The 19,560-nt window shown below is 50.4% G+C and overlaps 2 protein-coding genes across 5 annotated transcripts in view; one reads left to right on the forward strand and one right to left on the reverse strand.

Moving 5' to 3' along the window:
• Positions 1-8,193, reverse strand: part of ACAP3 (ArfGAP with coiled-coil, ankyrin repeat and PH domains 3) — a 56,590-nt gene extending 48,397 nt beyond the window's left edge. For all 4 annotated transcript variants that reach the window (XM_026050970.1, XM_026050969.1, XM_026050967.1 and 1 more), the window contains exon 1: positions 8,092-8,193. In XM_026050970.1, coding sequence (XP_025906755.1) covers positions 8,092-8,138 — 47 coding nt within the window. In that variant the 5' untranslated portion in view covers positions 8,139-8,193. The remainder of the gene's footprint in view (positions 1-8,091) is intronic.
• A 1,665-nt stretch (positions 8,194-9,858) lies between these two features.
• On the forward strand, positions 9,859-19,288 carry PUSL1 (pseudouridylate synthase like 1). The gene is made up of 8 exons (XM_026051139.1): positions 9,859-9,917; positions 10,486-10,543; positions 13,165-13,352; positions 15,542-15,691; positions 16,182-16,355; positions 17,308-17,362; positions 17,737-17,899; positions 18,596-19,288. Exons 1-8 carry the CDS (start codon positions 9,859-9,861, stop codon positions 18,613-18,615), a joined length of 867 nt encoding a protein of 288 aa, XP_025906924.1. The 3' UTR covers positions 18,616-19,288.
• The last annotated feature ends 272 nt before the right edge of the window (positions 19,289-19,560 follow it).

Raw genomic sequence — 19,560 nt, forward strand, 5'->3', positions numbered from 1 at the left:
CACAGAGTACTCTATTTCCTGCAGCCCTGCTGATCGCCTCCCTGTGGAAACTGCTGGCTCAAATTTAGATCTAAGCTGTGTCTTGAATAAGTGGGATAAACCTGGGTAAAAACAGATTATGCGAGTAATTCTAAAGCCACTCAAATTTAAGTCACTTTAAAAGGAGGGRAAAAAAAAGTGAATTGCTTTTTTTCCTTTATCTGAGGGTCTCATTCTGCTTCATAGAGAGTAATTCCTTTCCTCTCACTCTTGTGAGATAAGAAGTGGGGAGGGGATTTTGCTCATCATTAAAATGCATCTGTCTTTGGGATAAACTGCACCAATTGTTTAATGCAGAAAATGGCAATAGAAGACGTGTTCTTAGCGTTCGGAGGCTCCCATTTTTGCTCCGGGATAATGGAATAAGCTGTTTTTCTAATCTTGACTAAAGTCTGTCCACAGCTGGCTACAGCCACGGTGCAGATGTGGGAGGCAGAGACGACGCTTTTTGATCCTGGGAGCACGAGATAGGTACCTGCAGAGAGGAACTGAAGTGAAAGAGCAGAAGCTCCGCCAGCATAAGGGACATGGAAATGATCTCCCCATACATCCTAGGGTACCTTTGGGATCTTGCTTTTTGGTTGCATGGCGTTCTGTTGACTTTAAATTAGTATATTAATATCTAGCCAAAGCCTTCCCTAGGGTAGAGTCTCCAGTCTGCACAGCCCTCTCAGTAGTGCAGATCAGCAGAAGGCAGGTGTCTATGTAACCTATGGTAAAAGCCATGAGGAACATTTACCTCTCAGTTATTCTGCAGCCCAACAGTAAATCAGAGCTGACCGTATCTCTCGGAGGATGGCAGGGGGATATCTGCTTGCCAGAGCAGCCAGGGCTATACTCAGCTCCTGTCCAACATTGTTCTCACCCTCTACAATTCACGAAAGGCCATTTCTCAGCTAACACACCAAGCAGAGCACCTTCAAGTGATGGATGGTCCATGCCGCGCGCTTCGGGGGCCAGCCGTGTGCACTGACACTGAGGGGCTGCGAGAGGAACCGRTGCTGAAACACCCACTGGGGACATCTGGCTGCAGGGCAGCTCGGCGAGCTCAGCTTATTACCTGCACCTCCAAGCTGAGCCTACGTAGCTTCCAAACGAGGCTGAACGCGGCAGCAAAACGGGGAAGCTTGCCCTTCTCCTTCCCTCCTAACAAATAGATACATATACATACATATATATATTTATATATATGTATATTTATATAAACACTTCCAGCTCAGATCTGGCAGATTCTGTTGCACAACCTGCCAACTGGCACTTTTAAGCAAGGCTTCAAAACCCAAGCCCTTGGCAGGTGGGTTATTTGCGCCTCCCCGCAGATGATGCTTCTCTTCCCTTCCCTCACACTTTGATTCAGCTCGCTGCATGACTTTAGAGCACACATGCCTTGTGTTCTCACCAAAAAGCATTTCTCTGCCTGAGTCTTAGGTACTGAGATCCACAGTGGCAATAAGGAAACTGTAGGCCAGTAACAATATGGGAATTTTCTCTTCTGAGCAGAGGAAGGAATCTTTATGCAGGCAGGCCTCTCCTCACATGGCGTTTGTTTGCATTTCTTTTCAAGGTAAAATTAATTTATCAAAAATYCTGCTTCAGTCTCTCCCTGCTCGACCCCGGCATCATGTGGGCGCCCAGGGCTGGCCGGGTTCCCGGAGCTTTTGTGGAGACTTCCTGTGGTCCAGAGTCTCGCTCCGTCCAGCCTCCCCTGGCAGGAGTCTCTTTCAGCACTGAAGGCTTCTTGTTTCTTCCTTTTTTTGCCCCCTTCCTCTCTCTCCCCTGGGCCTTGGCTCGGCACCAGAGCTCCCCAACCCCTCTGCTCCTTTYCTCTTCATCTGGGAGGCCTTTCCTGTGTTGCTGCCTACCAAAGCTCAGCCAAGGTCCTGCCCTCTCCTGCAGCAAAGTGCTGGGTGACCCGTGGGGGACAAGGGAGGGTCCTTGCCCCTTCCCTCACCCCAGGCACTGCCTGCCCAGCAGTGCCAAATACCTCTTGCATCTCCTAGCACCACAAAACAACCGTTGTTTCTGCTTTTTCCCTCCTGTAAAGAGACACCAGTGGGACACACGGCTCTTCCCTAGCAGGCTGGCAAGGTCTTCCCGTTCAGGCTGCCCCTCTCTGCTGCCTGCAGCAAGGCTTGCGGAGGGAAATAAAAACAGCAGGGGCTGCTCTGTGATTACTGCATGCCGAGACACTACTTATTCCCCGGTATTATTTATTACTTTCATGGGTTGTTATGGCCCCGTTTTTCTAGGTCTGACTACCTCTCCCTGTGCTCTGGAGGGAGCAGGACTGTCAGCATGTGCCTGAGGTTGGGGAATTAAGTTAGAGGATTATTTCTCATGTCCAGGATTATTGTCTCAGTCACCGACAATCGGGAAAGGGGAATCAGTGGGAAGGACAACAGAACCAGTGCTGCCAGGAGTAAAAATGAATGTTTTTTCAAGCAAACCTTTGTTTCCCTCTCTTCCCTCTCCCGGATTCCAGCTAGTTCTCCTCAGTTCCAACACAGGATGTTCTGTTTGCAGAGCTTCCACACAAAGCCCTTTTCCTTTCCCGGCCAGGCTGGGCCTGTGCACTGCATCACACAAGAAGACATTTTTGCACATCTTTGCACTGTTTTAGGGAAAAATGTCTACATAACATCTACACACTTAACCAGTAGAGAACGGGGAAGGACCAGTGTGTGCTCCMTTCTGGTAACAAGGCAGCAAGCAAAACTAGCCATTAATTTCCTCCTACCAAAGAGAGTCAAGTTGGAAAGCGAGGGCTGGGAGGAAGCTGGGGCCTGGGAGCCGCTTGGGTTGTTTTTGTTGGTTGGTTTGTTTGCTCTTGAGGCAAGGACTCGTCCTGCGGCCTCTAGCACAAGCTGTAATGTCAAACCCCGGGTAACTGTGGGGAGCACAGGGAGGTTAAGGTCCGTGATGCCTGACGCTCCGAGCTGCTCCAAGGGGAGCCTTTTCCCTTCCCATCGACACAACCGAGATACCAGCCTGGGGCCTTGCTCAGTGCTTCGGTCTGGCRGCTCACAGTGGCCTTGCCCTCTACTTTGTGCATTAGGTCTGAATKCAGATGAGCCAGCGAGAGCTCCCGTTATCGCAAATCCCTAACCTCTCTCTGGCCAAAGTGGATTCATTAAAGACTTTGAACACTTGAGGCAAACATCTTTCCAAAAAAGCCATCCTTCCTCTTCCTGCAGCCTTCGAACAGCCCCTTCTCTGCAAAGCGGGTGCAAAGCGCCAGCCTGCAGCCGGAGCAGGAAAAGCCTGGAAGTGGGGAGGAAGMGCAGGGGGAGGAAGGGAGGCCTCCCTCTGTCTCCATGCTGTCACGGCGGTTGTTTCCTGGGGCGAGGTCACAGCCAGGGGGATAAATCCGGATTTCCTGCCAAAAAGAGGGTTTATCACAGAGGACAAAGGGGTAGTATTCTGGCAAGAAACATCATCCCTGATGCTGGAACGGAGCAGGAGCAAAACGCGTCGTGCTCAGATAGCAGCATTCCTCAAAATAATTATATGTGCATTTATGCAATTCCACATATACACATACTGATTCTGTTAGTGGTAGCTTTTAATAAAGGAGTATCGCAGTCATTAAGCCTTGCTGTAGCGTGAAGCAGCAGCGCGGGTATGCAGGGAAGGGATTATCTCACTCGCTGCTATTATATAATCTGTTTAGACTGTGCCACTTTATGCTTATTTAAGGAACGAATGAGCACTTCACTCTGGGATGTGCCACCCATGAGTTGTGCCACCTTCCCTTTCACCCACTGTAATAAATACCTTTGGTTCTAGCTGTTGCCTACACTATACTCTACTCCTATGCCCAGCCCCAGGGGAGCATCAGGAAAACACACATTTGGTTCTGTGTTAATGATTTGGACTTAATTTATAACGATACCAAAAGAAAAAGCGAGGCTGCAGGCCAGGAGAAGCAGCAAGGTCTCAGGGCTTCGAGTTGCCGCTCAGGTGCRGATACCTTGGGGCTGGATGGGCCGCTGTAACCGGGAGAGCACCGCACAGCTGCCACTGTGACAGAAAGCAATTATATGGTGACGTTACTGCCTTTTCTTTTACATGCTTCAGGGCCCGTGGCTTCAGAAGCGCAGTGACAAAAAGATGGGAAATAGAATGAACAAAGGCGGGTTTTACGGCTGGGCTAGATAATATCACACCACTTCTCTGATAATATCCTCTCCCCGTGCAACTCACCCAGCCAGCGAGGGTAGCTGTATTCATTAATCTCTGATTCAGAAAGAAGCTTTCTGTGTAGGCATATCTCCATGCTACTGCAATTAGTATCAGGAATTTTGCTTATATAAGAACCCTTGTGTAACAAAAACCAGCCTCAAATCAATGTATGTGCTCCTTTTATTAAATTGGTTTAATTAAATGATTGAGGACTCTCTCTGGCTGTTTTGGATGTGATTTAAATTTGCTTTTAAGTAACCCCGGCTAATAAACTTGGTTTACACCAAACTGCATGTCAGAGATAGGCAGTATCAGCTGACACGGGTTGAAAACCACYCAGAAGCCACGGGAGCTTTTCTGTGGAGGCCTCTGCTCACGTCAGTTCACACAGCATAAATGCATTAAAACTGGTTATGCTGGTTTTAAACTTGTCTAATTCGGTCTGTTATCAGACTCAGCAAGATCAGTTTGATTAATTATCTCCAACTCTTCCTTTCTATTGGAAACACCCAGCATGACTCCCAAAACATTTTCTGATCTGTCTTTTAGATGTAGAGCCCCCAGCTCTGGGCACAAACGCTGGCACCTACATGGCCTCACGCAGCCTGTTTCTTAACTGCAGGGTTCCCTTTCCTTCCGAGCCGCACAGAGGCTCCTCAATGGCCTCAGCACTGGATGGACAGGAAGGGAGGCTGCTCCCGAGGGTCACAGATGGTTCAAGGTCCCCTCATGAGGACACAAGCACCTGGACACAGCTCATCCCGCTGCCTGTTCTGCAGCAGGTAGCCCTGATCTCACCGCGCTCGGGTCAACACCGCCAGCGAGCAGCAAGAGGTGCAGTTACACTGTTAGTTGTGGAGCTAAGCGCTTCTTTCCCTCCTTGTGGGCATTACCACAGAGGCAATTGGGGTTTTGCACATGCCACAGAGCCCTTACAGCAGGTATCACCCCTACCATTCAGCCCTGCTGTTCCTCGCGGGCACCTTAAGCCCAAATGAGCCAAGACTCCCAGCCCGGCCCTCGGTACCAGTGGGGAGCAAGGAGGGGGCTGCCCCGAGCACTGGCAGGGCGCCCCAGGGCTTCCCAAATTCCCCATAGTCCCTCATCCCACACTGCTGCCTCACAGCGCTCCTTGCCAAGGAGAGCTCCTTGGTGCCACTCCAGACCACCGGCTTCCGAGCATGCCAGGAACAAGGCAGGGATGGATTCCTAGATTTCCCGCACAGCTGCTGGGTAAACAGAAGGCTCTGCGTGTCGGGGAGATGAAAACCACAACATCTATTGGGGATGGCAGTCAAATACCCTCAAACTGGTCTTTCCAGGTAATTACATTTGTTTACTGGAACCGACTATGCGTGTCTCTACAAGACACCTAACAGAAGGGAGGTTCACCTGAAGATCTGCACATATTTAAGTAATGAACCCCCTTTCCCCAAAAAAAAACAGAGGATGGAACGTTCTTTGCAATGTTGCTCCCAAGAAAGCAGGGAGCGATGACGGATCGAGTGTCCCCCAAGCATCGGCAGGGAGATCTTTGACACGTAATTCGATTTGATTGCTGAACTAGACTGGTTTGGCAGCCCTGTTATAGGATGCCACACAGAGCGTGTGTTTATGTCTACTCAGATCTTCTGTGCGATAGTTTTTGGTTTTCTTCTTCTCCCTCTGTGCGTAACAACATGAAAACTATTGGTTTTCTCCAATTGAGCGGAATAAACCAATTGCAAAAACCACATAACTGTTAATTGGGAAGAGCAAACGGCCCCAGCACCATGTTGGGTGCCAGCAGGAAAGGAAGGGTGATCTGTTAGCAAGGGGCCTGGGAAGGGAAAGCCGGAATCAGGCTTTGCTTTTTCCACACACCCTTTCTATGGCAAGAGACAAGTTACTTTATCTACTGCTGTCTCAGTTTCTGCCGAGAAAGGATTATATGCTACCTTATTCCACCTCACATTTATTTATACTTTTATATATAGTTTTGTTTATGCATTCTTTGATTCTTTATAGCTGTGAAGGTTTATGGATGTGTTAGCAAGCATCCATGCCACGTGCTCTGGAGGAAGGCCTGGCCCTTGTCGGCATCTCAGGATTCTCTTGTATTACAAACAAGAAATTAAAATACAAGAACGAATTAAAGAGCTAGGGGGAAGAAAAGTATACAACAAAGGATAAAATCTACACCCGTGGAAAGAATCAGAAGACTTCTATTTATTTTTTGCCAGGAGCCTGAAAATACTCGAATTTTTGCACTGCTTAAGGTTCRAGAGGTTTACATATCCCTTTAATGTTGCCCTATTGAAATAGGCAGCCTTATTTCTCCAGGCCAATCTCTTGCTCTCCCCATACTAGGCAGACTGCGTTCAGTCTCTTGGGAAATAGTTCATAATTCCACACTTAAAGAAGTGCTTTTTGGTAGCAGTCCAACAGAGCGCTCGGAGGATCCTTTGCTTTCGAGCAGAAAGGATGCTGCCTGCACGCTGAGACACTGGCCTGGAGCCCACACACACCAAAGGCAAAATAAATAAATAAACATATCAATCAATCTTGACGTCACCAGGAAAAGGGTCACTGCCATGTGGAAGAAGACATCTGGCCACTGAAGTCACTGCTCTGGAAGGCTGCCACAGAGCAGCTCTCAGGCTCTGCAGCACAGCAGCGTGGAATGACAGATATAAAAGAAATCAAAGTGTAATCAATACTAAGCAGCAGGTTTAAGAAGGAGCCTGGGACCTTCTGCAGCCTGTCCGTGCATCGGACTTTTGCGGCACCAAAAGCTCCCCGATCCCAGCACGGAACAGGAGGACCTGAGACCAGCCCAGCATCTCGCATGGCACTGGGCACTATAATTTCAGCACCAGCTTTGGAACACACACAAGCAGCATCTTGGCACTAACCTAAAATTAAAGCACAAAGGGGAGAGAGAAGCCTTTCTATAACCCCGTCATGCTGTCGGGCACACATAGGGTCTCATATACCGGGAAAAAGCCTCCAGAAGATGCCCTTGCACCGGTACTTATGTCACCCACATGTGCACAGGATCCCCCACAAAACACGAAGCGCTCTGGGCAGAAACAGACACCGCAGCTCCCCAAAGGCACCTCGCACGCCAGGAAGTTACCGCTGAWTGCATTTGCAGGAATATGCATAAACGCTGCATTTAATCAACCAAAAAAGCACAAGGTTTTGAGGGAAGGCGACCAGCAAGAAACGCCCGCAGGGAGAGAACCCCTGAGAGCAGTTTGGGCTGCACACGCGAGCGCCCAACGCGCCTCTGCTGCCCATTGTCCGTCCCCATCGAGAGCACCTGGAGCCTCTCGGCTATGGAGGCTCCGACGGTGACACCGGGACACGCCGGGAGCGCCCGGGCTGCGGAGCCTCCTCTCCTGCCCTGGGCGTTTGTGAAAAGACCAGAATTAAATGCTATGAAATGGGCAGACTGAAGCGCAGCACGGCCAGGACAGCGTCTTTGTTTGCAGAGCCTGGATTCCTTCAAGGCAAAGAATGAAAAAAACAAAACCCACAAACCCCTCCAAGAGACGGCGATGTGACGGCATGGAAAATAATAATATTTCTTAGCAGCGGCTCATCGGGTGGCGCAAACGCTGATCCCCGCGGGGCGAGGCGGCTTGCGGGGCCGGGGACGTGACCGCGGGAGGCTCCTGGGGGCCAATTTGGCAATTTCGCGTTTTTGAAAGAGCCGGGGGCAGCAGGGCGGGATGCCCGGGGAAGGGGGGGCGGCAGCGGCGGCGCTGGGCTGGGGGAGCCGGTACCGGGAGCAGCCCGGACCCCCCCCCGCCCCGGGGAGAGGCGGCGGGTCCGCGGGGCGCCCCCCGCGCGGCGTGTGGGGAGCCGGCGAGCGGCGGCGCTTACCGGAACCGGGGCGAGTCCTTGATGCACTCCTCGAAATCCACCGTCATCGTCGCGGCTCTGCCCGCTCAGCGCGCCAAGCTCATGGCCCCGCGGCAGCGAGGCGAACGCGCGGCCGCGCTGCGAGCGCCCGCCCCTCGCCGCCCCACGGCGCAACCGCCGCCCGCCCTGCGCGTAACGGCCGCCGCCTCACGGCGCAACGGCCGCTCGGCGCCCTCGTAACGGCCGCCGCCTCGCGCGTAACGGCCGCCGCGCGGGAAGAAGGGAAGGGAAGGGAAGGGAAGGGAAGGGAAGGGAAGGGAAGGGAAGGGAAGGGAAGGGAAGGGAAGGGCCAGCGGCTCTTGGGTCTTGGGCAGCAGCAGCTCTGGCAGTGCAGCTCCCTCCGCTTGCCTCACTGGCCTTTTTATTTATTTTCATTTTTTTTTTGCAGGGCCTGGAGATGTAGTGAAGCTCGCTGGGTTGTGTTTTGATCCTCCATGAAGAGCATGGACAAACAAGGATTATTGACTGCGACATCTCTTCTGTGTGATTTTGGATTGATAGAAGGGCTTTAAACATAATTTTTTTTAATAAAATACATCCTGTGCAACATGGGCCTTAGTGGAAACCAGTGTTCAAATGAGCACTAGGGTCTGGGACATGTGCATCCATAGGCAGATGTCATGTTGATGGCTCGGTGATGGCAGGAATAGGATGTTTGGGGCTCCCTGTGGCTCCAGGATCCCATTTCTGGCTAAAAGCTGGTAGATTTGCCAGCTGCAGCCCGGAAACCCTTTCTGGGAACGAAAACCTCATTTATTATTTATCATCTGATGCTGCAGCACTCCAGAGAAAACAGGAAGGGGAAAGCAGCTTGGCTAAGCCCCGTGGCCAGCAGCACGTCTCAGAAATGCATGCAATTTTATGCAATTTATTGATTTCCAAATCAATTTCCCCCCCCTTCCCTTTAGTCCTTCCGATGCAGATGAGCACGGCTTTGCCCCCACACGTGCACACAGCGGGATTGGGAATTGCGTCCTCTCCGCGGCCGAGCCTCATTAGCTGCATTATGGTGGCGTCCAGAGCTATTGTGCGTGCCAGAAGCTGGCTGGATTTTTCCATTCAGAAGCAGATCCTGGATTTGTACGAGAGRACTGCGGATTCCTGCTACGTTGCTCTTGGGGTTGCTATTGTCCAAGCTGATATTTTAGCCTGGTATTTTAGAAACATGAATAAAGATTCTAAAAAATACAAAACATAGGCATGRAGGCCATTCGCAGTCCTTGCTTAGTATCACCATTTTAGCTTTTATTTTGCTCCTGCTGCTGTTATTAACCTTCAAAACGGCCTGGACGCCTCTTGGGCTGCTGGAGGGGTAGCGCCCCACGGTGGAAAACGGTGCGGGCGGGCGCGCTAAACCGCGGAGACGGCAAAAAGTAGCGCGGGCGGGCTAAACCGCGGAGATGGCAGAAAGCGGCGCGGGCGGGCTAAACCGCGGAGACGGCAAAAAGTAGCGCGGGCGGGCTAAACCGCGGAGAAGGCAAAAAGTGGCGCGGGCGGGCTAAACCGCGGAGACGGCAGAAAGCGGCGCGGGCGGGCGCACTAAACCGCGGAGAAGGCAAAAAGTGGCGCGGGTGGGCGCGCTAAACCGCGGAGACGGCAAAAAGCGGCGCGGGCGGGCGCGCAGGAAGAAGCGAGGCTGCTCCGCCCCGCGGAGAGGCCGCAGCCGCCCCCGGCAAGGCCGGAACGCTGCTGGGCTCCCGCTGGGCCCCGCGCGGCCTTGGCAGCGACATGGTTTCTCCAAAAACCCGATACTTAGTTTTCTTTCAATACTTTGGCAGTAAATATAGGTAGGTGCGTCTGCTCTGTCACCAGCCCTGCGTGCTGGGAGTGAAGCCGCAGACAGGGCGCTTGCTGGTGCCGCCTAGAAGCATGAGAGGGTGTTCGGGGTGAGAAAGGCAGGGCATGGGCACAAAGGAAGCCCTGCAGCACGGAGAAGGTGGCAAACGTGTGTTCTGCGGTGATCCAGCGGCGGCTCGTCCCGCGCGTGCATGCTCACACAAAATCGGAGCCCCACAGCTGACGTCCTGCCCAGCTCAGCCTGCGAGCCCTTCCCTATATTGCCCTTCCCTAGCGCAATCTGGCTGCCCCAGCCTCCACCTGAAGATGGGAAGCAGCACCGGGAAGGTGGTTTAGATTCCCAGGCTCCCTGCTTGCAGGTGTTTCTTTTCCTTYCGGACTGTTTGGTCCCTGCAGCTTGTGCATAAAGATCGGCAGCACTCGGCAGCAAGTGGTTCGATAAGGGCTGTTCACTGTTAAATTCGGGACGGGTTTGGTGGACGCTGTGTCCAGCYCTTGGGCAGGACACACACGTTCCTGACGCTCGTCGGTCACTCCCGTATTTGCTTCTCTTTGCAGTGGGGTCATGGGGACGTCAAGCAACCAGGCACTGTTGGGAGTCCAGGATTATATGGAGGTAGGTCSTGGATGGTTATTTTGTCATCACAGTGAAATTGCTAAGATCACATTGTTGAACCACAGTAATTGTCAGCGCTATGTTTTCTGACATTGTTTTGAATATTGCAATATTTCACACTGTGCAAACATCCCTTTTATTCCTGAGTGTTGCTTCCTCGTGTTCCTACAGCTGCCTCCATCCTGAACTGCTCTGCTCCTTGCTGGTGCCTAAATCCTGTCTAGATATAGGAACAGGACACTGCCTAATCCCAGCAGCRGGTGCCTCTCAGGCACAAGAAAACATAGGGCAGGATCCCCTGTTCCAAAGGAAAAACAAAGAAGTAGAAAGGACCGTTTGGTCGGTGATTTCAGTGAGGACCTGACATTAGAGACTTTTGTTTTTAACTAATCTTTGCCACGCTGGTGCCCRGGTCATGTTTGGGGCAACTCAGACCATTGCTGTATACTAAATAACCACCCTTCTAATTACATTTCTCATTAGCAGAGACTCTAACCCGAGATAACAGCAGCAGTTTGAAGACAACGTGCCCCTTGCTAAGAAATGGTGGAAGAGAAGTGTTAGGAATTCCGCTGCGGACAGGCGCTCCCGGCATGTATCCGTATTGCTCCTGCCGGGGRCCTTGCAGAGAAGGCTGGAAATGTTGTGCAGCTCTTGAAAGAGGAGCCCCACAGGATTTTCCCTCTTATTTATCTAATCCTCTAAACCTTCCCATGTCTCGGCCCCAGATGCCAGACTTTGAGTGAGACCAGCAGTTGTTGTGCATCGTCCAAGTAACTTTGGTTTAACAAGTGAATAGGTAGGAGGGGATTGAAATGGAAAAGACGAAGGGAAAAACAGAAGAAGATAAAACGTATTTGGTGTTGTCTTTTCACAGTATCAGCATTTTGATCCTCCCAGCTGCGTGCTGGCCAATTATGGGCTATGTGCTTCGCTTTCATGTGGTGGGATTGATGCTGGGCACTGCTGTGCAGGACTCTGTCTATGAGAACCACGTGGGATGTCTTAAAGTGATTTTAATAGAAAACTTCTGGAGCCATAGGAATTTATCTTCCTTCCTTCATTTTTCTGTGCGGCCTTGAACTTCAGAACGCTTGCTTCCAAAGCCAGGAAGGCAGCTGAAAGGAAGGGCAGGATTATATCCGTAATGAGCTCCTGATTCCACTCTGGCATTTGGCTGCAGTTACAGGCGAGCAAATGAACTGTGAGGGGCAGACCTTGTATTTCAGTGACTGGTGTCACCAGCCATGTAATGGGCCGGTTTGGGAGAACTGCTATGGGATGAGGTGCAGTGCTGAGCAGGAGGGCTCTTGTTGCTTAAATGTACATAACACGTAGGACAGGGATGGCTTTGTCCCGAGTGCTGCGTGACAGAGTCCTGGGTAGTGAAAAGTTGTCGATTTTGATCAACATGTTGATGAAATCTGTATGTTTGAGGGAGCTTTTAATATGGTTTCTTGAGAGGGATGAGCTTGGCAGATGAAATTTATTTTCTTTCTTGGAGGAGTACGTACTTGTCTTGAAACACTTGGAACTGCAGCTTATAATGAGGGTTTCAACCCAAAATTCCAGACTTTGCTTCCTCAGATGGTGAAGTTTGTGTCCCAGGACTTGGCTCCATCCAGTTCACTGTGGGAATTCACAACACGCCGGGTGAGATGATCAAGTCTCACGTTCTCTAAATGCCTTTGCTGTAAAGGGAGACTCTCCCATGCAGCACCTTTTACCCAAGCAAGTGGCTGCTGCTCGTGCTAACTGGTCCCATATGCGCAGACCACTCGGGTTTGCAGAATTAAGCTCCCTTTCATGCTTGTTTTGAATCCTCTCCCGAGTGGGCTGTTTTCTATTGTACTGGAGAACGCTGCCCAAAACTAATCCTCCCCTCACAAAGTTCCGCTCGGGCCAGCAGCTTTGTGCTAASTCCAGATATTATTCCCCATGAAAGAAAAATGGAGAGCAGGGGAGGAGAGAAAGAGGAGCAGAACACAGACCAGTGCAGTGCAGGGCAGCACTGGGCAGAGCTGTCTCCCCAAGGAAGCAGGAGGAAAGAAAGGAAAATGGACTAAGGTGACAGTCACCTGCAATCCATGTTTGCTTTGGACAGTACTTCCCATGGCATTTCTTCAAAAAAAAAAAAAAAAAAAAAAAAAAAAAAAAAAAACCTTTTTTAGCTTTCTCTTCCTGTGGTGGTTTATACCTCCCAGGATGGCTCCATGTCAGCTCTGGCTACTGGTGTCTTTCAGGAGGGCAGTGTCACGATTCTCAGATCTGTTCTATTTCTCCACGGCGCTGATGAAACTCATCACATCAGTGCTGCAGCCAGTCCCCCGGCTCCCCCTCTGCTCTTTAACAGTTTATGGCAGCGCTGCCGCCTGCCATTTTGCTGTGTTTTACATTAGGATGTTCTCTTTAGGATAATTCTGGGACAAAGGATGAGAAGCCAATGGAATAGGAGAAATCCTGCACACAGGTTCCTCTCTACTGCTCCACAGCCCACAGTAGCGATTCCTTCTCCATATGAACACTAAGGAGCCRCGTGACTGGCAAGGAGGAGGGCATCAAGTCCTAGGGAGCTCCTGGCGAGTCCCCTTCTCACGATCTTTTCTCACACTGTCCTACAGAAGGCAGCACAAAACCTGAAGTCCGTCATTCCCATCAAGTTCCACATCTCGAGCCGAACGGACGCGGGTGTCCACGCACTCTGCAACTCCGCCCACCTTGACATCCAGAGGGCCCCGGGAAAGCCGCCGTTCCACGAGAGAGAGCTCGTCTGCAGTCTCAATCACTACCTGAAGCCTGAGCCCATCCGGTGAGTTGGGCGCTAAGTCCACGTCTTGCATTTGTTCTTGTTGGGAGGACATCACTGCAGCAGTCATGTCCTATTTGCATTCACAAGATAGGTTGGTAAGAGGCTTTCTGCTCCTACCAGACCCTCAGCATCTACGGAGCACAGCTGTGCACCTCTGTTTTTGTTAGGGGACCTGTGCTGGCACTGCTAAAACAAAAAGTCCTGTAAGAGAATTTAAGACCATTGGAGTACTGGTCCTTCTGGCTGATGCTGAAGCYACATGTGAGCTGGAACAGCAACACGTTACCTTCCAGTGCTGCTTTATCCCAAAACTCCCGCCCAATTTTTTTTCCTTTACTTACTGAATTAGCACACACTGCCCCTTCCCTGTATCTAGGCAAAGGGGTGAAGAACAAATGYATGAGATCACACTTGGTCTGAGCCGCCTGCTCCTCCCTTCCTGTGAGATCAGCCTCTCCCCTCCTCTGCTAGACTTACCACTTGACCTGCTTTAGAGAAGTTAAATCAAAGTCTCCATTTTAATATCTTTGTAACAAAAATGTGGGGCAGATAAACAGTCCTTCTCATAACCAGCTATTAATACCTGGAGAGCTGCGTGCCGGTGTGTTGAGCAGCTTGGTGTAACCGCCTGCAGGGAACACAACAGCTGCCATTCCTGCATTCCCTTTTCTTCTTTCTCTCAGTTCTCTCTTGCTGACAGCATCTCAGAATTGGCTTGTCCTGTGTGAAACTGAGTGCTCACCCTCAAAGGTATCACTGCCGGAAAAAAAAAAAGTACAACCAATAGCTTTTGTCAAGTAGTTGCATCAATTCCACAAGCAATTTCTATGCTCTGTGAACGTTGTGCCTTTCCAAGGGCTGGATTGAACTTGGTGTTTGGTGCTTTTCCTTCCAGACTGTTGGGCAGTTTCTCTGCCAGCTGTCAAATGGCTGCTGTGCTCTTCCCCAGAAGTAGATGCATTTTTYTCATGGTTAAAGTGTAAATTGAATGAAACACAGAAGTTTTTAGACTAAAAGCCAAATCTGTGTTGATGTCCTAGAATCAGTATACCATTTGCCAGYAGTTGTTTTGCTCCTCTCTGCTCTTTCTTCTCTTATTTGGTTTCACTTGCATAGATTGCAGACTCCTCAAGGTAGAGACTTGGAGTGTTGGGCAGAAGATYTCCAACATCCTACCCCAATGAAGAAAATGTTGAAGCAGTCAAAGAGAAATTTCTATCAGAGAGCATGTCCCGAAGGGGAAGCAGTGGGATCTCAAGGACAGGGACAGCTTTTCAGTTACATCRAAGTGTGACACATCAGGAGGGGATGTCTTTTGACAGTCCCCGTTGGTTAGAGAGTTCAAGCTCTGCTTCTGCCTCCTTCTTTGGGCTGTGATTTTTAAAAAAYGGTCCAGCTGCTTTCCATTAAGGAGCTTGGTGATGGGCACGAGTCTAAGCATACTCAGCAACAATCCCCTCCCTCTGTAAATGTTACTTTGCTGAGAATAATTCTCTGTTAATGCTGAACAGAAAACTCAGCACTTTCATGTGGTTGTGAGCAGGGTGATGGGGAGAGAGGTCTTTGTGAGAGCGCGTTACTGTCAATAGAGCTTGGAAGGGAAACAAGATTCCAAACTGGCTGACTGTATCATCAGCAACAAAAAACCTTTGTTGCTTTAGTGCATGATGAGTCTCTTCTATCATCTCATCTGATTTTAGATTTGTAGAGCATCATGTCCACAAAGATCAGTGTGCATCCTGTAGATGGGGCAGCCTCAGAAGAGCCTTGGTGTCCTCAGAGGAGGGATGGTAGTTGTAGAAGGATCACTTCCCGTTGCTGTTTTCAGCCCTGGCRGTAGGTGGTAAAAGCTGCCTGGGTGACAGCGAGACAGAGCTGGGGCTCCTGGCGCCTCCTGGAGGTGAGAGCTCAGTGGACAGGGCGGCACRTCCTTCTCGATGGTGACTCCTTAAACTTAGGCATTTTCAGGGTTTTGTTGGTGCCTCCTCTTCCATCTCCTCGTCAAAGACCCGCTGGTAGCCCACACTTGTAATCACTGATCGCTGACTGCAGGATACCAAACTGCACRTGCAGTTCCTCAAAGATCCTCTTGCGTGTTTCAGTTCCCGTGCAAAYAGTAACGGCGTGAAAGCTCTGAGTTGGTGCACGGGGTTTCTCTCCTCCTCACGTGCTCCCTTCTCTCCCGACAGCATCCTGAGCGCCTGCCGGGTGGCCGAGAGCTTCCACGCACGCTTCTGCGCGCGCTCCAGGACATACGTGTACCGGCTGCTGCTGGGCTGCTCCCACCACTCTGAAATCCCAGTGTTCGAAAGGGATCTCTGCTGGGCTCCTGCGGGAGGGCAAGTACTCCTTTAAAAATCCCAGGGGAAATGCCTCCCGAGTGCTCTGGGAAGGCTTGGCTTTGAGGGGAACGGGGAAAGGCTGATTTCCACGTGTGAGACTCAATTTCCAGAGTACACTGAGCAGATTTCTGTGTTGAAATCAGAGGAATTGCACTGAGTTGTGCTCACTGAGACCTGAGGACTTCTAAATGGCCTCCTGAGTTTTTCCCTTTCTTCTGCCCCATCACCTTGGCTTTGCACTGGGTTCAGCTCTCACAGTGCTCGCTGGTTTCATTTCCTATAGTACCAAATATAATCTGCTGGGTGTTACAAATCTAAGTTTGGGAAACCATCATGGTGTTTGATGCCATCTTGCAAAATACAGAGGCTTCCTACATGTCAAATCTGTGCGCTGGGTTTAAGCATCTCCTCATTTGCGTGAACTTCAAGGCACATGAYGTGCTTGGGTCCAGCTCACAGTTTCGCCCATGCTCTGTGCCCRTTTCAGCCCCCTGGACGTGCCAGCCATGCAGGACGCAGCAGGGTTCYTGCTGGGGACCCACGACTTCAGCACCTTCCGCTCGCTCAGCTCCGACACACCCCTCAAGTCTCCCGTAAGAACCATCCTCCAGGCAGACATCCGCCCCTCAGGTGGTCTCCTGTCCCACCACTATGAGTACAGGTGAGCTGAGTTTGTTCTTGCTACTGGCCTAGCTTTTCCTAAAGGCTGTAAGCAGGAGAAAAGAACCTGCATGACTCTGATGTCCAGATCCATTCAGTTCACACCAGCAAATCCTTCTGCCATCCCTGGGGATGCTGCTGAAGTCCAATATTCCTCAATTATTATATAAGCAAAGTATCATTCAGTATCAGGTTCATCCAGAAGATCTTGTTTTGAAATTAAGRGGCTGGATATGTTCACACTCTTAGCAGAAACTATGCTCCTTTTTTTCCAGAAAGATGATGAATATTTCTCATCTGAACATGGATGATAATCCATGGAGAGAAGACCTAAAAACTGGATCAGAAACATCCAGCTCGTTGCTGGCAGACTATTTTTGCAGAGGCCTCGTGACACATACTGCCAAACTTSTGTTTTTGTAACAGGACTCATCTGTATGATGTGCAGATACTGAATGAGCTGATTTAATGAATTCTTAGGTTGCAGGGGGCAGCTTAAAGAAGCCTGACTGCAGTGCATTTAAATGGCATTGAGGTATAATCCATCCCATAATTCCCTTAGAATCCTTTGAGGYTGTTATTAAAACCTTAACCAAAAACATGAATTCTCTGGTCTAAAGTTCTGGGCTTTGTGTGTGTGTGGAGGGCCGAGGTTTGTTGYGTTTCATCACATCCTGTTGTAGTCAGTCTCTGAATCATTCCCTGTGGGGACAGTTGCACTCRTAGTGCTTGGAAATGCTTTTGCAAAATCTGCCACTACAACACCAAATAGATACCCGTCCCCAGTGAATTGCAAAGATTTCTGAGAGCATTTTAAATCAAACACCAAAGACTGCAACTTCTTACTCATTCTACTCCTTTGCAGCTCACCTGTTATTTATACTTCTCTTGTAGGTGGAAGAGCCATCCGAGATGTGATTTTTTTAAAACCCTCCCTTTGTTTCTTTCTTCAGGGGACTGGAGTTTTGGGAGCTGGAGTTCAGGAGCAGATCGTTTCTTTACCGACAGGTAGTGTCTAGCGTTGCATTCAGCACGTGCTTTGCTTTCCAGCACCAAAGCACCTACATGCTGYTCAGTTAAGCAGGGCTGCTCCCTGTGTCACAGTCTGTTGCAGAGCTGCTGTTGTAGCACTAGGACACCTCCCAGGGATCCGGRATCAGAGAGGTTGGGGTCCTTATTCCCTCTTTAACCCAGAATCTCTTAAGTCTGTGACCCACAGTAAGTCTGTGTCACTGAGATCAGTGGTATCTCAGGCAAGGGCCAAAGCTTCTTCACGTTGCAAAAAGCTCCTGCTGATGTAAAGTGCAGCACTGTGGACAGAATTTCTCCATCCGTTAGGTTGTACGAAGGCAGCCCSTACGCTCTGCTCTCTGTCCTTCCAGGTCCGAAGAATGGCCGGGGCTCTAGTGGCCGTCGGCCAGGGGAAGTTATCGCCTCTTCATATAAAGGAGTTACTGGAAAGAAAAGATTCACGGGCTTTTCCACCTCATGCTATGGCTCCACCATCTGGACTCTTCCTGAAATCGGTAGCTTATAACGAAGCAGGTAGGTGAAGGCAGGGGATTGCAGAGGGTAAATTCTATGAAAGTCAGGTTGAACACTGACAGAGCAGTAACATCTTTTGCTGCCTTGTAGATTAAACACAGTGTCTGTGTGTCTCCTTAAAGAAAATAAATGTCAAAAGCAAGTGAGGTTATTGCTATGGCTAGCGACATTCTGCAAGAGAGAGAGAGAGATGGAATTACTTTCTGGCTCTGTTGGCACTACCATCTCCTTCAGCAACAGAAACACAGTCCCTTCTGTCAGCAGGTTTGAATAGTCCCATTCCTGCCTGCTTTGTCTGCAGCCAAACACCCTTTTTCTCCTCTAGCCTCTGACTAATGCAGTGTCCATGAAATGCGGGTGCGAGGGCCTTCGTGCTGCTTATTCCTCTCTTCCAGGCTGCTCCTCCTCAGGCAGGGCACAGACCCAGGAATGGGCTTGGAGCTCCCTCCTGCAGCTCACGCCCTGGGGCTCAGGCTGGGCGCAAGGGCACCCCAAAGTTCCTGCATTCAGGCCGCTGTGCTGCGGAGCACTCGGCAGGCTGCGCGGGGGCAGCTGCTGCTTGCTGGGGTGACCCCGTCTCGCTGCTGCTCTCGGTGACGCTGGCAGAGCTGCCCAGTTGTCCGTGCTCGCAGGGAACGAAGAGCACCAACTCCAAGGCCTATTCCCTAAATCAATGTTCTCCCTTCTCTCCTCCAGACTTGGAGACAGCTCTGTGAGATGTAGCCTGGCCTGAAAGGACCGTTGTGGATGCGTAAGGGGCGCTTGCAGAGCACTCTGGGCACAGCATTTGGTCTTGTCTCAATAAACATCGTTCACTGAAAATGAAGGCATCTTCCCCTCCATTGTTCTGGCCCTCCAAGACTGCCAGAGGAAACAAAGACCAACCTGATGCTGCTTTCAGATGTCTGCGTTGTATTTTCTTTTCTATATATATTCTGGTGCAGGACCATCGCTCTCAAACAGGAAGAGAAAGGAGTCGACTTTGGGGTTTTTTGCTTTGTTTCATTTGCCGAGTGGGTAGATACTGAATTAGAATGAGAGCAAATGCAGCACCCTCTGCTGCGTGCAGCACAGCAGAAAGGACAGCAGTTACTAGTGAACGTGGTCACTTACAGAAGCAGCTTTAAAAGCACTTACCATTTCCTCTCCTCAACAGCCRCTCTCTCCCCAAACTGCAGCAGCTCAGACATTATTTTGTCCCTGAGAAATAAGTCGCCTGTTGCTGTTWGGATGTGGATTGCTGCGAAGTTGCTTTCTTTTCCCTTAAGCCCTATTTAATCTCTTACAGGAGCGGGGCTCTCTTCCCAAGGTCAATAAGCCTAGCATGCACTAACAACCCAGGAACAGCTGAATCGGGGAGCTGATGAGGACACCAAGCGCAGCGGGGCACAGGGCGCCTCTCGCTGCCCTCGTTTTGCTGTCTGGCTTTGGTGTGCAGTAGCGCCGCGGAGCCCATCAAATAGAGGATGGAGTCCAGGTAGGGTCCCAGTGGCCGTGAATCGCAGCACGYAGCAAGGGCAGAGGGAACTTCTTAAAAAAGTTTTTCATCTCAAGTTTTGCCTACTTGCCCAAGTGACAAAATAAGCATCTCTAAGGCACCCTTAGGCTGTGGGGACCGAGTTAGGGGTTTCTTCTGATACAGGACAGTCTCTTCCTAGGTA

This window comes from Nothoprocta perdicaria, unplaced genomic scaffold (genome assembly GCF_003342845.1).
Source record: "Nothoprocta perdicaria isolate Ctin4 unplaced genomic scaffold, notPer1 scaffold_72, whole genome shotgun sequence".
Lineage (NCBI taxonomy): Eukaryota > Metazoa > Chordata > Aves > Tinamiformes > Tinamidae > Nothoprocta > Nothoprocta perdicaria.